Raw genomic sequence first — 15,601 nt, 5'->3', positions numbered from 1 at the left:
TATTTTTGGCAAGTATAACTGTTTGAGTATCTAGAATCAATGACAAGTACCCCATACTCCTGTAGCTGGGCATTGTGGTCTTGAAACCCAGTATGATCTGGCAAATGTGGGTGAGGTGGGTGACAAATGTCATATAGGGGAGGAAGAAGAAAGTGATTCAAATTATGGCATATAAATTATTGAAGGCCCCAGTCTGCCTGCTCCCTTGTCTGGTTTTGATATGTGGTGGAAGAGGAGAGTAGTATAAGTGTGGATACCTACATATGGAGCATTTGAAGATAGCCTTAATCTCCCACGAGATCCAGGTGATAGAAAGGGGAGGTGATAACAGCAGTCGTATGGAGGTGGCCTTAAAAGTCCTGCTTTCTGTTTGCCTCTCTGCATCCTTCTCAGAGTTCTGGGTGAAGGAGAGACGGACACAAAACTGAGAGCAAAGAGGTTGATGGCCCTTTGTAGGTGTATGGTGAAGGAGCCAGCACCCTGTCCACCTCCCAGATGTGAGTGATGGTGAAGACAGAGAACAAGGATAAGATGAGGCTCATTGTGTGCCTCCATGTGTGTGAGGACTCATTGCAGCCCCCTCCTCCTTCCACCTTTCTCTGCGGATTGCCAGTCCCCCAGATGTGGTGGGATGAAGTCATTCGGTAGTTCCAGCCCTTTCTCAACTCCCCTCTTCGTTTTCAGCCAGTAGGAATGAGAAGTGGGAGACCTGGAACCGCCACCTCCAGTACCCCTTTCTCCCCCTCCACCCCCCAAACGGAGCGCTGGGGTGGTGGCGAAGCTGAAACACGATGCACCTCCTTCCTGCCCTCGCCGAGGTGTGGATAATGCAGAAGAGGGGGTGAGGCAGGCCCTGAAGGCCGGGGAGCCTGGCAACGCCACCTTCCTCGCCTCCCTTCTCTCAAAATGTGGGCGGCGAAGTGGGCGATGCATGGGGAGATCAGTGTGCATCTGTCTCACGTTGCGTAGCTGAATCCCCTGCTCTGATCTACAGCGTGAGGCGGCGGCGGAGTGTATGTAGCCTGCAGCTGGTTCCTCCAGCCGCCCCTCTGGCATGCACAGAGTGAGGAAGAGGAGGTATGTGCCGTGTAGCCACTGCCCCCCGCCCCGCGGGAGTGAAGAAGAGGAGTTCATGTGCGGCTGATCCCTCCTCTCCGTCCTGCCTTCCCCTCTCGGCGGGCTGTGCAGGGCGCAGGAGGGCCGCAGGGGGTGCACAGCACGTTTTCTGGAGCTGACCCTTCCCTCCCTCGCGGGGATGTGCACACACAGCGGCGCCGGGGAGGAGGGGGATGGAGGTCACTGTCTCTGTAGAGCTGGTCCCACCCCCGGCCTGCGCTCTCCTCCCCTGCGGTCCCTTCTTCTCCACCCTCCCTGACGTCTGGAGCTGGCAGCCCGGCAGGTTCCGCATTCCCGACCCCTCCCCGCAGCCCAGGGGCCGCTATATAACCGGGGCTGATGCAACCCACCCAGCCGCCCGCCACAGCTTGCGGGAGGGACGCACCGGGGCAGCGACGGGGGGCGGCGGCTGTGGTGGCGGCTGCTGGCCAGGCGCCCCGGTGGCGGCGGCTGCTCCGGCTCCTCCCGGGACCAGTCTCGGCAGGACGGGCCTGGGGACAGGGGCAGCGCGCCGGAGCGAGGCGGCAGCGCAGAGGCTGAGCGTGCAGCCTGTCTCCGGCTCCTGCGGCCGGGCCCCGGGGGCACCTCGGCCGCCTTCTGTCTCTGCACGGTGGGTCTGGGCGCCGCGCCGCACCGCGATCGGGGGAAAGCTCGGTGCGGGGCCGGGATCGGGGGCAGTTCGGTGCGGGGCCAGGAGCGGGACCTGGAGGCTGGGGGGTTTCAGCACCGGGCAGAACCGGGCTCGAGACGTGGGGGGTCGGGCAGCCCTGGGACCCCAGAGCTCCCTGCCGGGGGTAGCAGCGGGGACTGGCCGGGACCCCGGAGAGAAACAGACTACTGCTGAGCCCGGATCTTACACCGGCCGCTGGGATCCGGGATCGGGGGAAGCGTCGGGGGCTCTGGGCCTCTTCCCCGGACCCTGGGAGCTGGCGGCGCGACGCTGCCTGTTGCCCCTCGGCTCGGCTTGCTCTGGGGTCTGCCGTGCAGCCCCGTCCCCCTCACACACAGGCGGCGGGCGCTCGGTTGTCCAGGGCCCCTGGCGGTTTCCCAGGGGCTGGGGGTGTCCGCGTCCCTCTCCATGGCCAGAGCAGGGCGGCTGCGCGTCCCCCTACTGACCCCGAGGGCCGCCTGCCCCCTGCTCGCCATGCCCCCGGAACGTGTGCTGGTGCTGGAGCTGCTGGGCCCGGGGCCGACCCCCTAAGTTCTCACCGCTCCGCTGCCGCCCACGAGTTAGGCGCCCGGAGGGCTGCCGGGCAGGGAGAGCAGAATGGAAGCTCAGGCTAGAGTTTGTGCAAAGCCTGGCCCCGACCCCCGGACCGCACTGGCCGGTGTGAAGACACCCCGCACTGTGTAGGGCCTGGCGCTGGGTACCCATCGCTGTCATTTCTGGAAAGTCCCAGCAGCCTGCTGGGCGCTTTGCAAGGCCCTGCTCTCCGCAGCTGGCAGCCCAACTAGACAAGTGAAGAGACACAACAAAAGGAAAGTGATGAAAGGGGGAGGTGAAGCCTGGGGCTTTGGGTCCTGTTGGGTTCCTAGCCTGGAGCTTTGGGTGCTAGGACTTTATGCATGTCTGGGTGTCCACAGGGCTTCTGGCAGGTTAAGGAGGATGGGCTGACAGCATAGGGCTATGGCTAACAGACCTTCTTGAAGGGCAAAGATAGAAGCCTCTTGGCAGGGCTGGCTCCAGTGCCAATTGTCTACTGTGTCTACAGGCAAAATTCTCCTCTTAGATGCATCTGGATTTTGACTGACATTCCATTCTCCTTCTGTGTAAGGAACTCTCCCGGATGTTCCTGGTGCCTAGATGCTGCACTGATGGGCGCGTAACAAAAGCAGAAAGAGTATGCCTACACTAGACTTGTGGCACTGCTGCAGCAGGCCTGGGTCAATTGACTAGGGCTCACAGGCCTGCTGCAGAGCTAAAAACTGCAATGTAGACGTTCAGGCCGGGAGCCCAGGCTTTGAAACCCAGCGAGGGCCGTGGATTCCAGGGCCCAGGCTCCGGCCTGAGCCCAAATGTCTACACTGCAGTTTTTAGGCCAGCCACTGGAGTCAGTTGACCCAGGCTCTGAGACTCGGTGCTGTAGAGTTTGTCAGTTTAGACGTACCCTAAGGAGACCTGCAGGCATGGAGCACGGAGTCAAGGTTCACAAATGCAGTATTTTGCCCTAACTCTAGCCATGTGTTTTGGTTAATGCTTGGTTTTGATGGGTCCTGGTAATGCAACTTGTTTCCATTTGGTGCACCAGTGGGGAGCAGGTTGTAGCATCTCTGCAGATTTTGGGTTTTCACCTGTCCACCCAATGTGTGTTAAATACTTACTAGTAACTCTGTGTTAAGAATAAAAGAATCTGAGTGCCTTGTGGCCCACTTTGGTTTTGTTACAAGGAGAATCGCAATATGTTCCGCTTCCCCATGAGTGTACCTCCTCCTACTTGCTCTCTATGCCCTGAAAAGAGAGGGAGCCCCTGGAGCTCCCTCTGCTCACTCAGTCCCAAGATCGTTTTAGTAGTCAGGCATAGAACTGAATGGAAATCACATTCTTTTGCGCTTTCTGTTCCAGAAGGCATTCTTCTTTTTTCAGTGTTAGGGAAATAGCTTTGAGAGCAAATTGGGGGAAAGAGAGAAATAGTGAGACACAGAGAGAGACACACACACACACATTATGTTTCCATTTTCCTTTAATGAAGGCCCTGTGGAGGTGTATTTGAAAACACAGGGTCTCCTATGCCTTCAAGGAGGGTGAGAACACTCTCTTGGCTGGTTCCAGGGCCATATGCAGTGTATGGTGGCCAATGAAATGGGACCTGGCTCATTTTGTTGCTTGTCTTGGCAGCCTGCTTCATGGCTTGTATTACCAGCTCTGGAACGCAACCACTGCCAAACTCAGTGTGTGTGTGTTTGTATGTGTGTGCATGCACGCGCACGATCGCTGAGAGCACAGAAGAGACAAATACTTCAGCAACTCAGACTCGGAATTTTTAGCATGTTTCTTGAACCTTGCATGAAAATTTCTATCTGGAGGCCTTTGCCAGAAGCCTGCATCGGGAATTTACTCGTTAGTTCTTACATGGGGATGTCTGGGAATACCATTTGTTGGAGAGCAGATTCTTAGTCTAACTCCCACTAAATAAATGAGAAATTCCCATTTGTCCGGGCGGAGGAAAGTGGGGTGCAGGGGCTGCATTCCAAATCAGCTCTGTTCAGAGCAGCAATTGGTTGTCCCATGTTTTCTTGCAGACTCAGTATAGTTGTAGCTGTGTTGGTCCCAGGATATTAGAGAGACAAGGTGGGTGAGGTAATATCCGTTGGAAGTTGGTCCAATAAAAGATATTACCTTTTCCACCTTGTCTCCCAGGTTTACTTGGCTGTTGGGGGATTTGACAGAATCCACTGAGAAATAAAGTGCAAACTCTGTCTTTCTGTGGCTTGTCAGTCTTGTGCCCTTAAGACCCCTATGGATGTATCTGTGCCTTTCTCACAAATATAGTATTCCCCTCCTCACAGTGCTTTGAGGTCCTGTGTTATGGCCCCTGCTAAAGAGGAATAAATAGGACCCTCCATCCCACCCCCAGAGTCTCAGTGTTGCTAACTAGCCAGTATCAGAGTGGGCAACTATGAACACTGTACAATGGCTCTTCTCGCCTCCTTTCTCCCCCAAACTCTGGGCTGAGTTGGCTGCTCCCGCTGCACTCCAGTGGCTGGATATTCAGAAGAGTTCAGTTTGGTGCTAAGCTCTTTTGAGATTCTGGCCACTGGTGTAACCATGGGAGGTGTGCCCTGTGTTGAGTACTTTTGGAAAATGTGGCCCCAAATCTGCTGTCCTGGAGAGCAAAACCTGCAGTTCACTGCACTAGCCGCTTGTTTCTCCTTAGCTACTAGAGCAGCCCACAGAGGGAAAGGTGGGTGTGGAGTCACATCTATTGCTGGCTGGTCTAAGGGATTTTCCAGCTGCCTTTAGGGTTCAGAATATTGATCCAAGCACTGAAGGATAGTTAACCTACAGCCAGACAACCTAATGGTACAAATGGGCTTGTCTGCTGAGCAGGGTTAGTATACATTGACTAGTCCCAGTCATTATTTGGATGGGAGACTTTTAATGAACAACCCAGGGATTGCAGGAAGTGTTTTGAAGAATATGTACAGGGCATTCTTCCCTCTCAGTCAGTGCTGACTCTAGGTCCCCACTGCAGTACTAGATGGTGTGGTGCTGCTGGAAGTCCCAGCTTTCTGATTACATGTCTTTTTAAAATAAACTCCTCTTCTGACCACTTGTGGTCATTAAATGTTCCAGGGGATTTTTCACAAGAGTCAGGTTGTTAACCTCAGTGTCTAGGCTAAATTCCAGCTGAGATAATTACACTCTCCCTCCCTAAATTCCCCCAGATGTTCCAGCTGGAAATAAGATAGTCCTTATCTGTATGTCCTAAACTGCTTGTCGCTGTGCAATGTGGTGGTGTTAAACATCTGTCGTGTTCCACTCCAGAGATGATGATTTGTATGTGGTAGAGCCTAGGAGCCTTAGTCATTGACCAGAACCCCGTAGTGCTAGGTGCTGTACAAACACAGAACAAAAAGACAGCCCCTGCCCCACAGAGCTCACAATCTAACTAGATGGCTGGATGGCAGTGGGGGGAGAGGAGCGTGCAGAGAGAGTGTGATCTTGATGTATAGCTTATTTAGTAGTTTAAAGCTTGGGATTCATTGGGTTGGAAGGTGCTAGAGAAATAGGAGGAACAAGAGCTGATTGCTTAGCTAATGGCAGTTAGTTTTATTTTTCAGATGAGCATATGTGATGGACACAGTAGGGAAGGAATCTCGGGTGGGGGGAGGGAGGCAAGGAGGAGGACTAAGAAGCGGTCTGCATCCAGAGCAGCAACTGATGTGACATGAAGGGGACTGATAACTACCAAGTTAGACAGCAGCAGGGATGGTTGCTCTGGGAGGGATTGTGCGTTTGGAGGGCTCTAATGCAGCCTGAGCGGTAGTTGCGGCTTCAGCGTTGCACTGGGCATGTCTGAAGGCTGAGGGGTCCCTCCTAGGGGGTGGCTGCTCCAGTGGGCTCTGCAGATGGCTGAGCTTTACGCCTGGGGATTTGGAACACATGTTCTCGTTTAAAAGATCCTGTTTGTGACAGCATTGGAGATAACATTCCCAAGCGCAGCCCAAAAGGCTGGGGTAGGCAGCATAGCCAAGTAATGGGGCTCTCGGCTGAGGCGTGAGGCTGGGGAATAGCACTCTCTCTGTCTCCGATAGGGAAGTGGGCAGTGGGGCTCTCTCTCTGATGGGGTGTGAGGGCAGGCAGTGGGTCTCCCTCACTCACACATCAGGGGAAGGGAGGTAGACAGCAGGGCTGTTTGATTGGATTCATGCTCTAGCAAAGCCTTCATAAAAAGCCCAAAGGCAGAGCTGTCTGTCTGTCTCCCTGTGAGAGGCTCTTGTGGTATTTCTGCCATCTGTGTGAAAATAAACAGAAGTTCAAGGCAGAGCCAGACCCTTCCCACACCGGAAATGGGCTCTGGCTTCTATCTCCTGGGGAGCAGTCCCCCTCAGCCACTTTGTCTCCTTGCCACAGTCATCAGGGCGCTGGGGATCCATTCCCTGGGGCACAAGGATTCTGGGAGAAGGCATTGCAGGGATGGGTGTTTATAAAGTCTGCATCTGTCTATTCACATCCGACCCTCTTGGGCCATCTGTCGAAGGAAGGGGAGGGCAAGGGCGTCTGGGTGGATGTCTCTGGGAAGGGCATTGATGTTGCTTCTTAAGCCAGCATAGGTCCAGGGTCTGACTCCAGGAGTTGCTTTCCTGACTCCGGTTGGAAAGGCTGTTGCATGTATAGGTAACTCCTGCAATATTAGGCAGACAGAGGCTGCCATATTGCAGCAGGCTCATGGTTACTTTAGCTAACCTGGCAGCCCATCTCTGACAGTGATTTACACCGTATCCTCAGTAGAAAGAGGGAGATTATTTTCTGAGCTGTCCCAGCCGTTGACTGTACCTTGAGAGCCCACAGAGCCCTCACAGTTTTGTCTTAGCTAATGTCACTACAGCTGATTTTCTAATGCACTAGACATACTTGACTCCTTTGCATCAGGAAGATCCATAGATTAATACAGAGTAGTGAACAAAAGTTCAGTAGTTTCCATTAAAGTTAGCATTTGCCTGTACCTAGCACACAATTATCTAAGAGGGTCAGATACAAATGCAGGTCTTGGAGACTGTAGTGTTCTAGTTACTGGCAAATAATCTAATGATGATCACTGTTTGCCCTTTTATCAATTTAGACTGCACCTCTTTCTATGGCATTCTTCTAAGCATTCATTACCCTGCAGTCTGGAAGTGATCTAAGGGTTAAAGTTATTGCTTTTTAAAGTAAGGTGCCTTCTTGTGCTTGTATTGCAGGAATGGGTAAATAGTAGCTCAGCTGGCCTTGTGTAAACCATTTATTTGAAATATATATATATATATATATATATATATAGTGCATTCATAATAAACAAAGTGAGGAACAGTTGCATGGGAATGAGAGAGTACTGAATTATATCTGATAACAGAAGGAAAAGAAAAACTCTATTGCATGCTAAGGCACTCAGTGTATTGAATGCTTAGTTTTTGCTTAATTTCTACAAATTAATAACATTTAACATAGCAATTCCCTGGGGAGCTTTCATTCCCTGATAGGGTCACCCGAGCCAGATTGGTCAAAGGGTAGAGGAGCCCATTGGTCTTCCAGGTTGGGGGTTGAGCAATAAAGCCAACACCCTATAGTTGTGTGTATTAAAAAAAAAAATTAGTTATGGAAACACAACAAGGTAGCCATTCAGACAAACAACGTGCCAAAATAATGCACTCTGTCTCGGCAGAAATGACAAGTAAGGGGAGCCATCAGGAATCCAAGAATCTGACAGGTTCTTTGCTGAAGGTAAAATGAATTAGGGAAGTAGGTTTCTGCAACATTTGAACAGTGGGTTCAACAACAACAACAAGTCACACAAACGACCAAACAGACAGATTAATGTAATCTCAAAATCTGTGGCTTAAGCGAATGTCAATGGCCTGAAACTGACAAAAAATATTCAAAAATTAAAATATAACCATAATATGTTCGGGGGAGCAAGATGGTTGGCACTCAGAGGGAGCAGCATTAGTTATAGCTTCCAAAGCAGAAAAATTGCTTATAGACTGGGTGCCCATTAGCTGCTGATGGCTCCGACCTAGAATTCAAACGTGATACATGAAAATGACAGTTACTCAGTGTTACCAACAGACAACTATGATGATGAGATCAAAGATCAGTTCTCCTGTTGTCTGCAAACTCCAGCTGATCACATTTCCAAGCATGACATATGCTTGTTAATGGGGACGTCAAGGCCAGCGTTGGGGATGACAGCAACAGAAAGGAGAAAGCGATGGACAGGCATGGCCTTGGTTGCCAAAATCAGAACAGTGAAAGATTGGTAGAACTGTGCCTGGTATCAGGGATCATAATTGATGGAACACTATTCCCCCACAAATATATCCATCAGGTGACTTGGAATTCCCCAGATGGAGTTACCAGGAACAAGACTGACCATCTATGTATTGGAAGGAAATGTAGGTCAACTCTCCAGGATGTCAGAGCATCAGCAGAGGAGCTGATATCTGAAGTGACTACAATTTATGTCTGGCAACATTGAAAGTTCTAATTTTTCTACACTTTCCTTCATCTTTCTCTCACGCCTAATATTTTATAGTACCTCTTCTTATTGTATTTTATGTCCCTTGCTAGGTGTTACTCATTTTTGATAGCTGAATAGCCTTTCTGATTTTGTTCCTACATGTTATTCTTTTGTACTCATCCTTAGCAATTTGTCTATGTTTCCATTTTTGTAGGATTCCTTTTTGATTTCCACATCATTAAAGAGCTCCTAATGGAGCCATTTTGGCTCTTATTATTCTTCCTATCTTTCCTTTGCATCAGGATAATTTGCTGTTGTGCCTTAATATTGTCTCTGAGAAACTGCCCACTCTCCTGAACTCCTTTTTCCCTTAGATTTTCTTCCCAGCAGAGGTTAACTACTAGTTGCCTTTAGAATCAATGTCTAGGAAATGTCTAACTTGTCGGCATATATAGAAATCCCCCAAAATAGATTGAATTAATTCCGAACAGTTCCAAGTCCTGCAGTTGTGTGTCCTGGAAAAAATCTCCAAAGGTTGACTGCCCTTTGGAAGCACACATTTTTTAAATTAGTGTCTTTCTGACCAAGAGGGACAGTTTATTCAGGAAGTCCACTGAGAATTTGGGGATGGTACCAGAGTACCTGACTACACTTTTCAGAGCAGTGCCTAGGACAGAATGTTGTCTGATCTCTTAAGGGAGCAAAGTGTTGTAGCCATAAATCAGGTTGGAAAGAATAAAAGGAGAGTGATGTGCTGCTGTGTGGGGGATACTGTTTTGAATTTCTGTAAAATGTAACCAGTTCCAAACATGTGGAATTAGAGCTGGCCAGTGATGGAATTTCCAGGTGGGGAGGTTACTAGCTTTTTTTTGTTTTCTGTCTTTGGATCCCCAGCCAGCTGATAATCTGTCTCTTCTCAGGCCATATAAAATTACTAGTTTTTTTCTTTCTAGTTCTCTTTTATACCAAGGAGGTAGGAGTACTGGAAGAAAATCCATTTGTATCAAGTAGCATCAGCTCAACAAGACTATTCATTAGTTGAGATTCTGTATCTTTTTTTTATTGCTTAATTTTCTCCTTTCCAAACTAAAATGTCCTTGTCTCTGAGGTCCTTTTGTATCAAACACTTCCTTCCCCAGTGCCTCTAATCCCTTCTGTTACCTTTCCTTTTCGGCTCTGTTCCTTTGGAGTTGATGGCCAAAGCTGAGTGCTGGATTCCTGGTGAGACACACCCTGATTTACAATAATGCCCTTATCAGGTTTCCCATGCTACTTTCTATTCCAAGACATTGGCACTTTTGTTACCGTTGCTGTGTGTTGAGCAGAAGCCCTTCTTTGCTCACTGTGACGCCAGGACCTCTCCCATTAGAGGCTACCGCCAGTTCAGAGCCCATTAGAGTGCATAAAGATTTAAAATTGTTCTTTCCAATGTGAGCCACCTTGTCACCTGCCATCATGCTGCCTGTTTCCCTAGTGGGGTTATTATTGCACACTGCCAACTGCCTAGGCTGGCTACATATAACCAGCTCTAAAACTATTGCTGGGCTGTATAGATGGTACCCTCTAACCCTCCTTGTTTAGCTAGTCCTCCTTCCTTCCAGCTCTCTGAGTAACAGGACATCCCAAAGTGCATTGCCCCACATTCTCCTGCTCTGTGTACGTCTTCTGGGTACACTGTCCCTTGCTGAGGCAGTGTAGAATAGAAGTGCAGACTTTCCCAGAACGCACCAATGCACCCCCAGTTAGGCAGAGTAATGAGTGCTATGCACAAACATGGTGACGTGGTTGTGTTGTGAAAAAAGCTGCTGCATGGACAAAACTGAACCATGTATATTGTAACTGGGGCATTTGCGAGTGTCAGCCTTGTTACACAAACATAGATTTAGTTACAGTATAGGTGGTACCCAGCTGTTCTCTATGCACTCAGTTGGTCTCACAACCCCATTCACTCTTCCATGGGCTTCCTGCTTCTCATCTATTTAAAGAACTTCTTACTCTTTTTCATAGCCTGGCTACTTGTTCTTCATATTTCCTCTTAGCTCCCCTCATTCTCCTGCTTGTAAGTGACCTGCCACAGTTTGCCCCAGTCTATTAGCCTCATTGGCCTGGATTTCTTTTCTCTCTCTTTTTTTATTAAATTGCTTTTGGCCAGAATAAACTCCTCATGCATCTGACGAAGTGGGTTGCAGCCCACGAAAGCTTATGCCCGCAGAAATTTGTTAGTCTTTAAGGTGCTACAGGATTCTCGTTTTTTCTCGTACCTGTGGACTTTTCCTTCCCTCTTCCTTTTATTTGTTCTGTAGAATGTATCCCATCTGTGATTTTAAGTTAGTCTTATGCAGCCTCCATGCTGATTCGATAGACTTTAATTTCCCAGCATTTTCCTTCATCTTCACTCATGCAAAGTCCCCCTGCTTGAATTTCAATGTCACAGACCTGGCTGTCAGTCTGATCCTCTGGAGAGGATATCAGAGCCAAGGCACATTATGGTAATTGTTGATGGCTCCACCGTACTTACTTCCTGCACCAATGCCTGAGAATTACTCCGAACTAAGTTTAGAGTAGCCTCTGATCTTGTCTGATCTGAAACAAGATGTTCCAAGAAGCAGTCATCCATAGTATCAAGAAATTGTTTCTCCAGACCACATCCTGAAGGGACTATTGATCCATTAACATCAGTAGCTGAATCTTATCACTTGTGTAGTACTTTGTTGCCCCTGTCTGATTTCTCTCCCCGTCTTGATCTGCAGGTGTGTCCTTCCTACTAAAGTTAATTTCTTTTGACCTAGGGATTTTATCCACACAGGTTCTGCCTGATGCTCCCCCTCTCGCAGGCATTCCTTCTCAAGGAGGCTGTGGAATCCTGTGTGGGTAACACTATGGTGCCCCCCAGCCTCTGTGACCAAACCTAACTTTTCTCTATCACTCATAGTCAGGTTTTGCAATATCCCCACCAAGTCTTATTTGTGAGCTTCTTGCACTGATACGTATAATCATTCTTGTGCCTCTTTTCCTGTATGACCTCCCTCCCCTGCCAGCTTCCTTGGGAACAACTGTATGTAGTTACTGACTTGTACTGGTGTCTCCAAAGCCCCTTCCTTTCTACTCTGGGCTCCCTGGAATATGCACTGTTATTGTTCAGTCAATGTGCTTAATCTGCTCAACAGAACCATAGAACTGGGGAATGGAGGTCCCATGGCATAGCCATGCTCTCATCCATAGTTGAACCCTCTGCCGGCATCTGTCAGATATGGTTGTGACTCTGAGCTCCTATGGGAGGACTCTCAAATGTTTGGAAATTTCATGTCCGTGCTGCTCTCCTGCTGGGACTTGAGTGTCTATCACCAATTACAGTACGCAAGGAGTGTTACAGCTGGGGAAGGATTCCTCTTTCTCAAATAATATTGCCTGATCTAGGGAACAGGGGAGTACAATAGCCTTTCTGGTGTTGCTTTGTAGTGGGAAAGGTGGGATGAGATTAAGTGCTTCTGCCACAGACTCTCCCCTGGGCTCAAATTGCAGCATCTGAGCAGAGGACCGGGGGGAATTGGCTCCTCATTGTTCTGAGACTATACTTGTCTCTTCACCCTCTCAATGGCACCAGAAGGATGTGGGGAGGGATCCCCCATAACAGATTAGGGGGTGGTGCTGACACCTGGTGTTCCAGAGGTTTGGGAGTGAGGGCAGAAAGGGAGAAAGCCGCTGCTTCCCCTGGTTCAAGCCCTGTTGGGTAGTGGGGTTTTGGAGTAAGCAGTGCTTACTCCAACTTATGGGATGCCTTGGCTAAATCCCTAGAATGGCCTGTGTCTCTGTCTCTCCCTAGAGCGTGGAGCTGTTTTCCCTGCTATGATGCCAGGGCAGATTCCAGATCCATCCCTGACAGCTGGCGCTCTGCCTGGGCTTGGCCCCTTGACGGGACTCCCTGGCACCGCCCTGACATTGGAAGAGCTGAAGTACGCTGACATCCGGAACATCGGGGCCATGATCTCACCACTGCATTTCCTGGAGGTGAAACTTGGGAAAAGGCCCCAGCCCGTGAAAAGTGAGGTGAGTTCTGGGAGGAAGGGGGAATTCCTTAAGCCCTGCCTGACTCTGGAGGGGGCTGTTCTAATGGCACTATAGACAGATGCCTTCTTTATCCATGGGTAGTAACAGGACAAGCTTTCCCCCTCATGCTGCCTCCCCTGCAAGCAATATACCATGGCCTCTGCCCTGTGGAGACCCCAGGACAGTCCCATTTTCATGGGCCGTTCAGTTACTGGTCTGTCTGCCAAGATGGCCCCAAAAGTTTTTAATGAGCTAAGTGGCCTGAAAACTGGACTGAGATAACCCCACCTCATCTCACGCGGGAGCCTCCTCATCTCATGCCACTCTGGCCTGGGCTGGGTGCAAACTAGTGACTCAGCAGTGAAAGGCTCCATATCCCAGTTTGTCCTCCAGCGCTCTTGATAGATGAGTAAATTCAGACTCTGGCTCAGAGGAGAGAGGCCCAGGTCACCCACCCACTTTTCAACTTCGGGAGCCAATCAGAGAGTGAAGTCATGGGCCCTTTGTCTATCTAGTGTTAGGGTAGAATCTTCCATCAGCTGTGAAAATGGACCTTTGGTCACATGGAGGTTGGCACTAGGGCTCCTTGCTGCCTGGATGGCAAGAGCATGGTGTGGTGGTTAGAGAAAGGAAATGCCTAATTTTTCTCTCCAGTACTCCTTGCCAGCTAGGGAGGGAGCATACTGCAACACAGAGCTGTTGGGAAGAGAAGGCTATTTGAATAATACATATTCATAGATTCCAAGGCCAGAAGGTACCATTGTGATCATCTTGTCGGACCTCCTGTGGTACACAGGCCATAGAACTTCCCCCAAAATAATTCCTAGAGCATGTCTTTTAGAAAAACATCCAATCTTGACTTAAAAATTGCCAGAGGAGAATCCACCATGACCCTTGGTAAGTTGTTCCAATGGTTAAATACTCTCACTGTTAAAAAATGACACTTTCTAGCCAGTCTGAATTTGTCTAGCTTCAGTGTCCAGCCAGTGGATCATGTGATACCTTTCTGTGCTAGTCGGAAGAAATATTTGTTCCTCAAGTAGATACTTATAGACTGTAGTCAAGTCACCTCTTAACTTTCTCTTTATTAAGCTAAATAGATTTAGCACCTTGAGTCTATCACTATAAGGTATGTTTTTTCTAATCCTTTAATCATTCTCATGGAATTTCTCTGAGCCCTCTCCAGTTTATCAACAACCTTCTTGAATTGTGAACACCAGAACTGGAATCAATATTCCAGTTGCACCAGTGCCAAATACAGAGGTAAAATAACCTCTCTACTCCTAATTGATATTCCCCTGTTTATGCATTCAAGGATTGTATTAGCTATTTTCGCCACAGCATCACACTGGGAGCTGATATCAGATGATTATCCACCATGACCCCCAAATCTTTTTCAGAATCTCTGCTTCCCAGGATATAGCCCCCCGAGTAAGTACAGCCTACATTCTTTGTTCCTAGATATACACATTTCCATTTAGCTATATTAAAATGTATATTGTTTGCTTGAGCCCAGCTTACCAAACAATCCAGATAGCTCCATATCAGTGACCTGTCCTTTTCATTATTTGCCAGTTCCCCAATTTTTGTATCATTTGTAAATTTTACCAGTGACTATTTTATGTTTACTTCCAGGTCATTAATGAAAATGTTAAATAATGTAGGGTCAATAACCAATCCCTGCAGCACTCTACTGGAAACACGCCCATTCTATGATAGTTCCCTGTTTACAATTACATTTTGAAACCTATCTGTTAGCTAGATTTTCATCCATTTAATGTGTGCTATATTAATTGTATGTCTCTCATTTTTAATTGATGTGTCTTGTGGTACCAAGTGAAATGCCTTACAGAAGTCTAAATATGTTACATCAACACTATTACCTCTATCAGCCAAACTTGTAATCTTATTAAAAAAAATCAAGTTAGTTTGACAGGAATTATCTTCCATGAACTTGTGTTGATTGTCATTAATTATGTTAACCTCCTTTAATTCTTTATTAATCAAGTCCTATATCTGCCACTCTGTCATCTTGCCCAGGATCGGTATCAGACTGACAGGCCTGTAATTACCTGGGTCATCTTGTTTACCCTTTTTAAATATTGGCACAACATCAGCTTCCAAGATTTATTGATAATTAACAGTAATGGTCCAGCAAACTTTGTCCAGTTCTTTTAAAACTCTTGGATGCATGTTTATCTGGACCTGCTGATTTAAAAATGTCTAACTTTAGTAGAAGCTGTTGAACAGTCTCCTGAGATAGTAGTGGAATAGAAAGAGAGTGTTATCATATGCTATGACTACATCATCTGTTTATTTCTCAAGTACAGAACAAAATATTTATTGAGCTCTTCTGCCTCTTATGCATTATTGATAATTCTACTATTTCCATCTAGTAATGGACCAATCCCATTGTTAAATTTGTTTGTTCCTAATATACTTTAAAAACTCCTTATTGCCCTTAACTCTGCTGCCCATAGATTTCTCCTTGGGTCCCTTTGCTTCCCTTATCAATTTTCTATAATTCCTAGCTTCTGATTTACATTCATTACTATCAACTTCCCCTTCCTTCCATGTGTTATATATAACTTTTTTTATCTTGTATGATATTGCCAAGTTGAAATTACACTGTGAGCAGTTGAAGTCACTTGCACCAAGTTTTCCATATATGGCTACTGATCATGGTTGCCCTACTCGACAAACCTGAGAGCTGATTTTTCACTGGTTCTGAGCACTTGCAGCTCCTGATGACTTCAAATTGGAGCTCCCAAGTGCTCAGC

At 48.0% G+C, this 15,601-nt stretch overlaps 1 protein-coding gene across 3 annotated transcripts in view; it reads left to right on the top strand.

The window, feature by feature from the left end:
* Window positions 1-15,601, top strand: part of JDP2 (Jun dimerization protein 2) — a 29,427-nt gene that overhangs the window by 2,191 nt on the left and 11,635 nt on the right. The window contains exons 1-2 of one of the 3 annotated variants that reach the window (XM_067533018.1): window positions 1,011-1,077; window positions 12,598-12,821. In XM_067533018.1, the coding sequence (XP_067389119.1) occupies window positions 12,621-12,821 (201 nt within the window). In that variant the 5' untranslated portion in view covers window positions 1,011-1,077; window positions 12,598-12,620. Of the gene's footprint in view, window positions 1-1,010; window positions 1,078-1,612; window positions 1,727-12,597; window positions 12,822-15,601 lie in introns of those variants that run through there. The other 2 variants (XM_067533010.1, XM_067533002.1) reach the window with 2 other exon arrangements.

The sequence above is a fragment of the Emydura macquarii genome, unplaced genomic scaffold (assembly GCF_026122565.2).
Source record: "Emydura macquarii macquarii isolate MOO-44397 ecotype Brisbane River unplaced genomic scaffold, CSIRO-AGI_Emac_v2 contig_374, whole genome shotgun sequence".
NCBI classification, from domain to species: domain Eukaryota; kingdom Metazoa; phylum Chordata; order Testudines; family Chelidae; genus Emydura; species Emydura macquarii.
The sequence above is the reverse complement of the archived record's forward strand: the minus strand, read 5'-3'. Positions and strand labels throughout refer to the sequence as shown.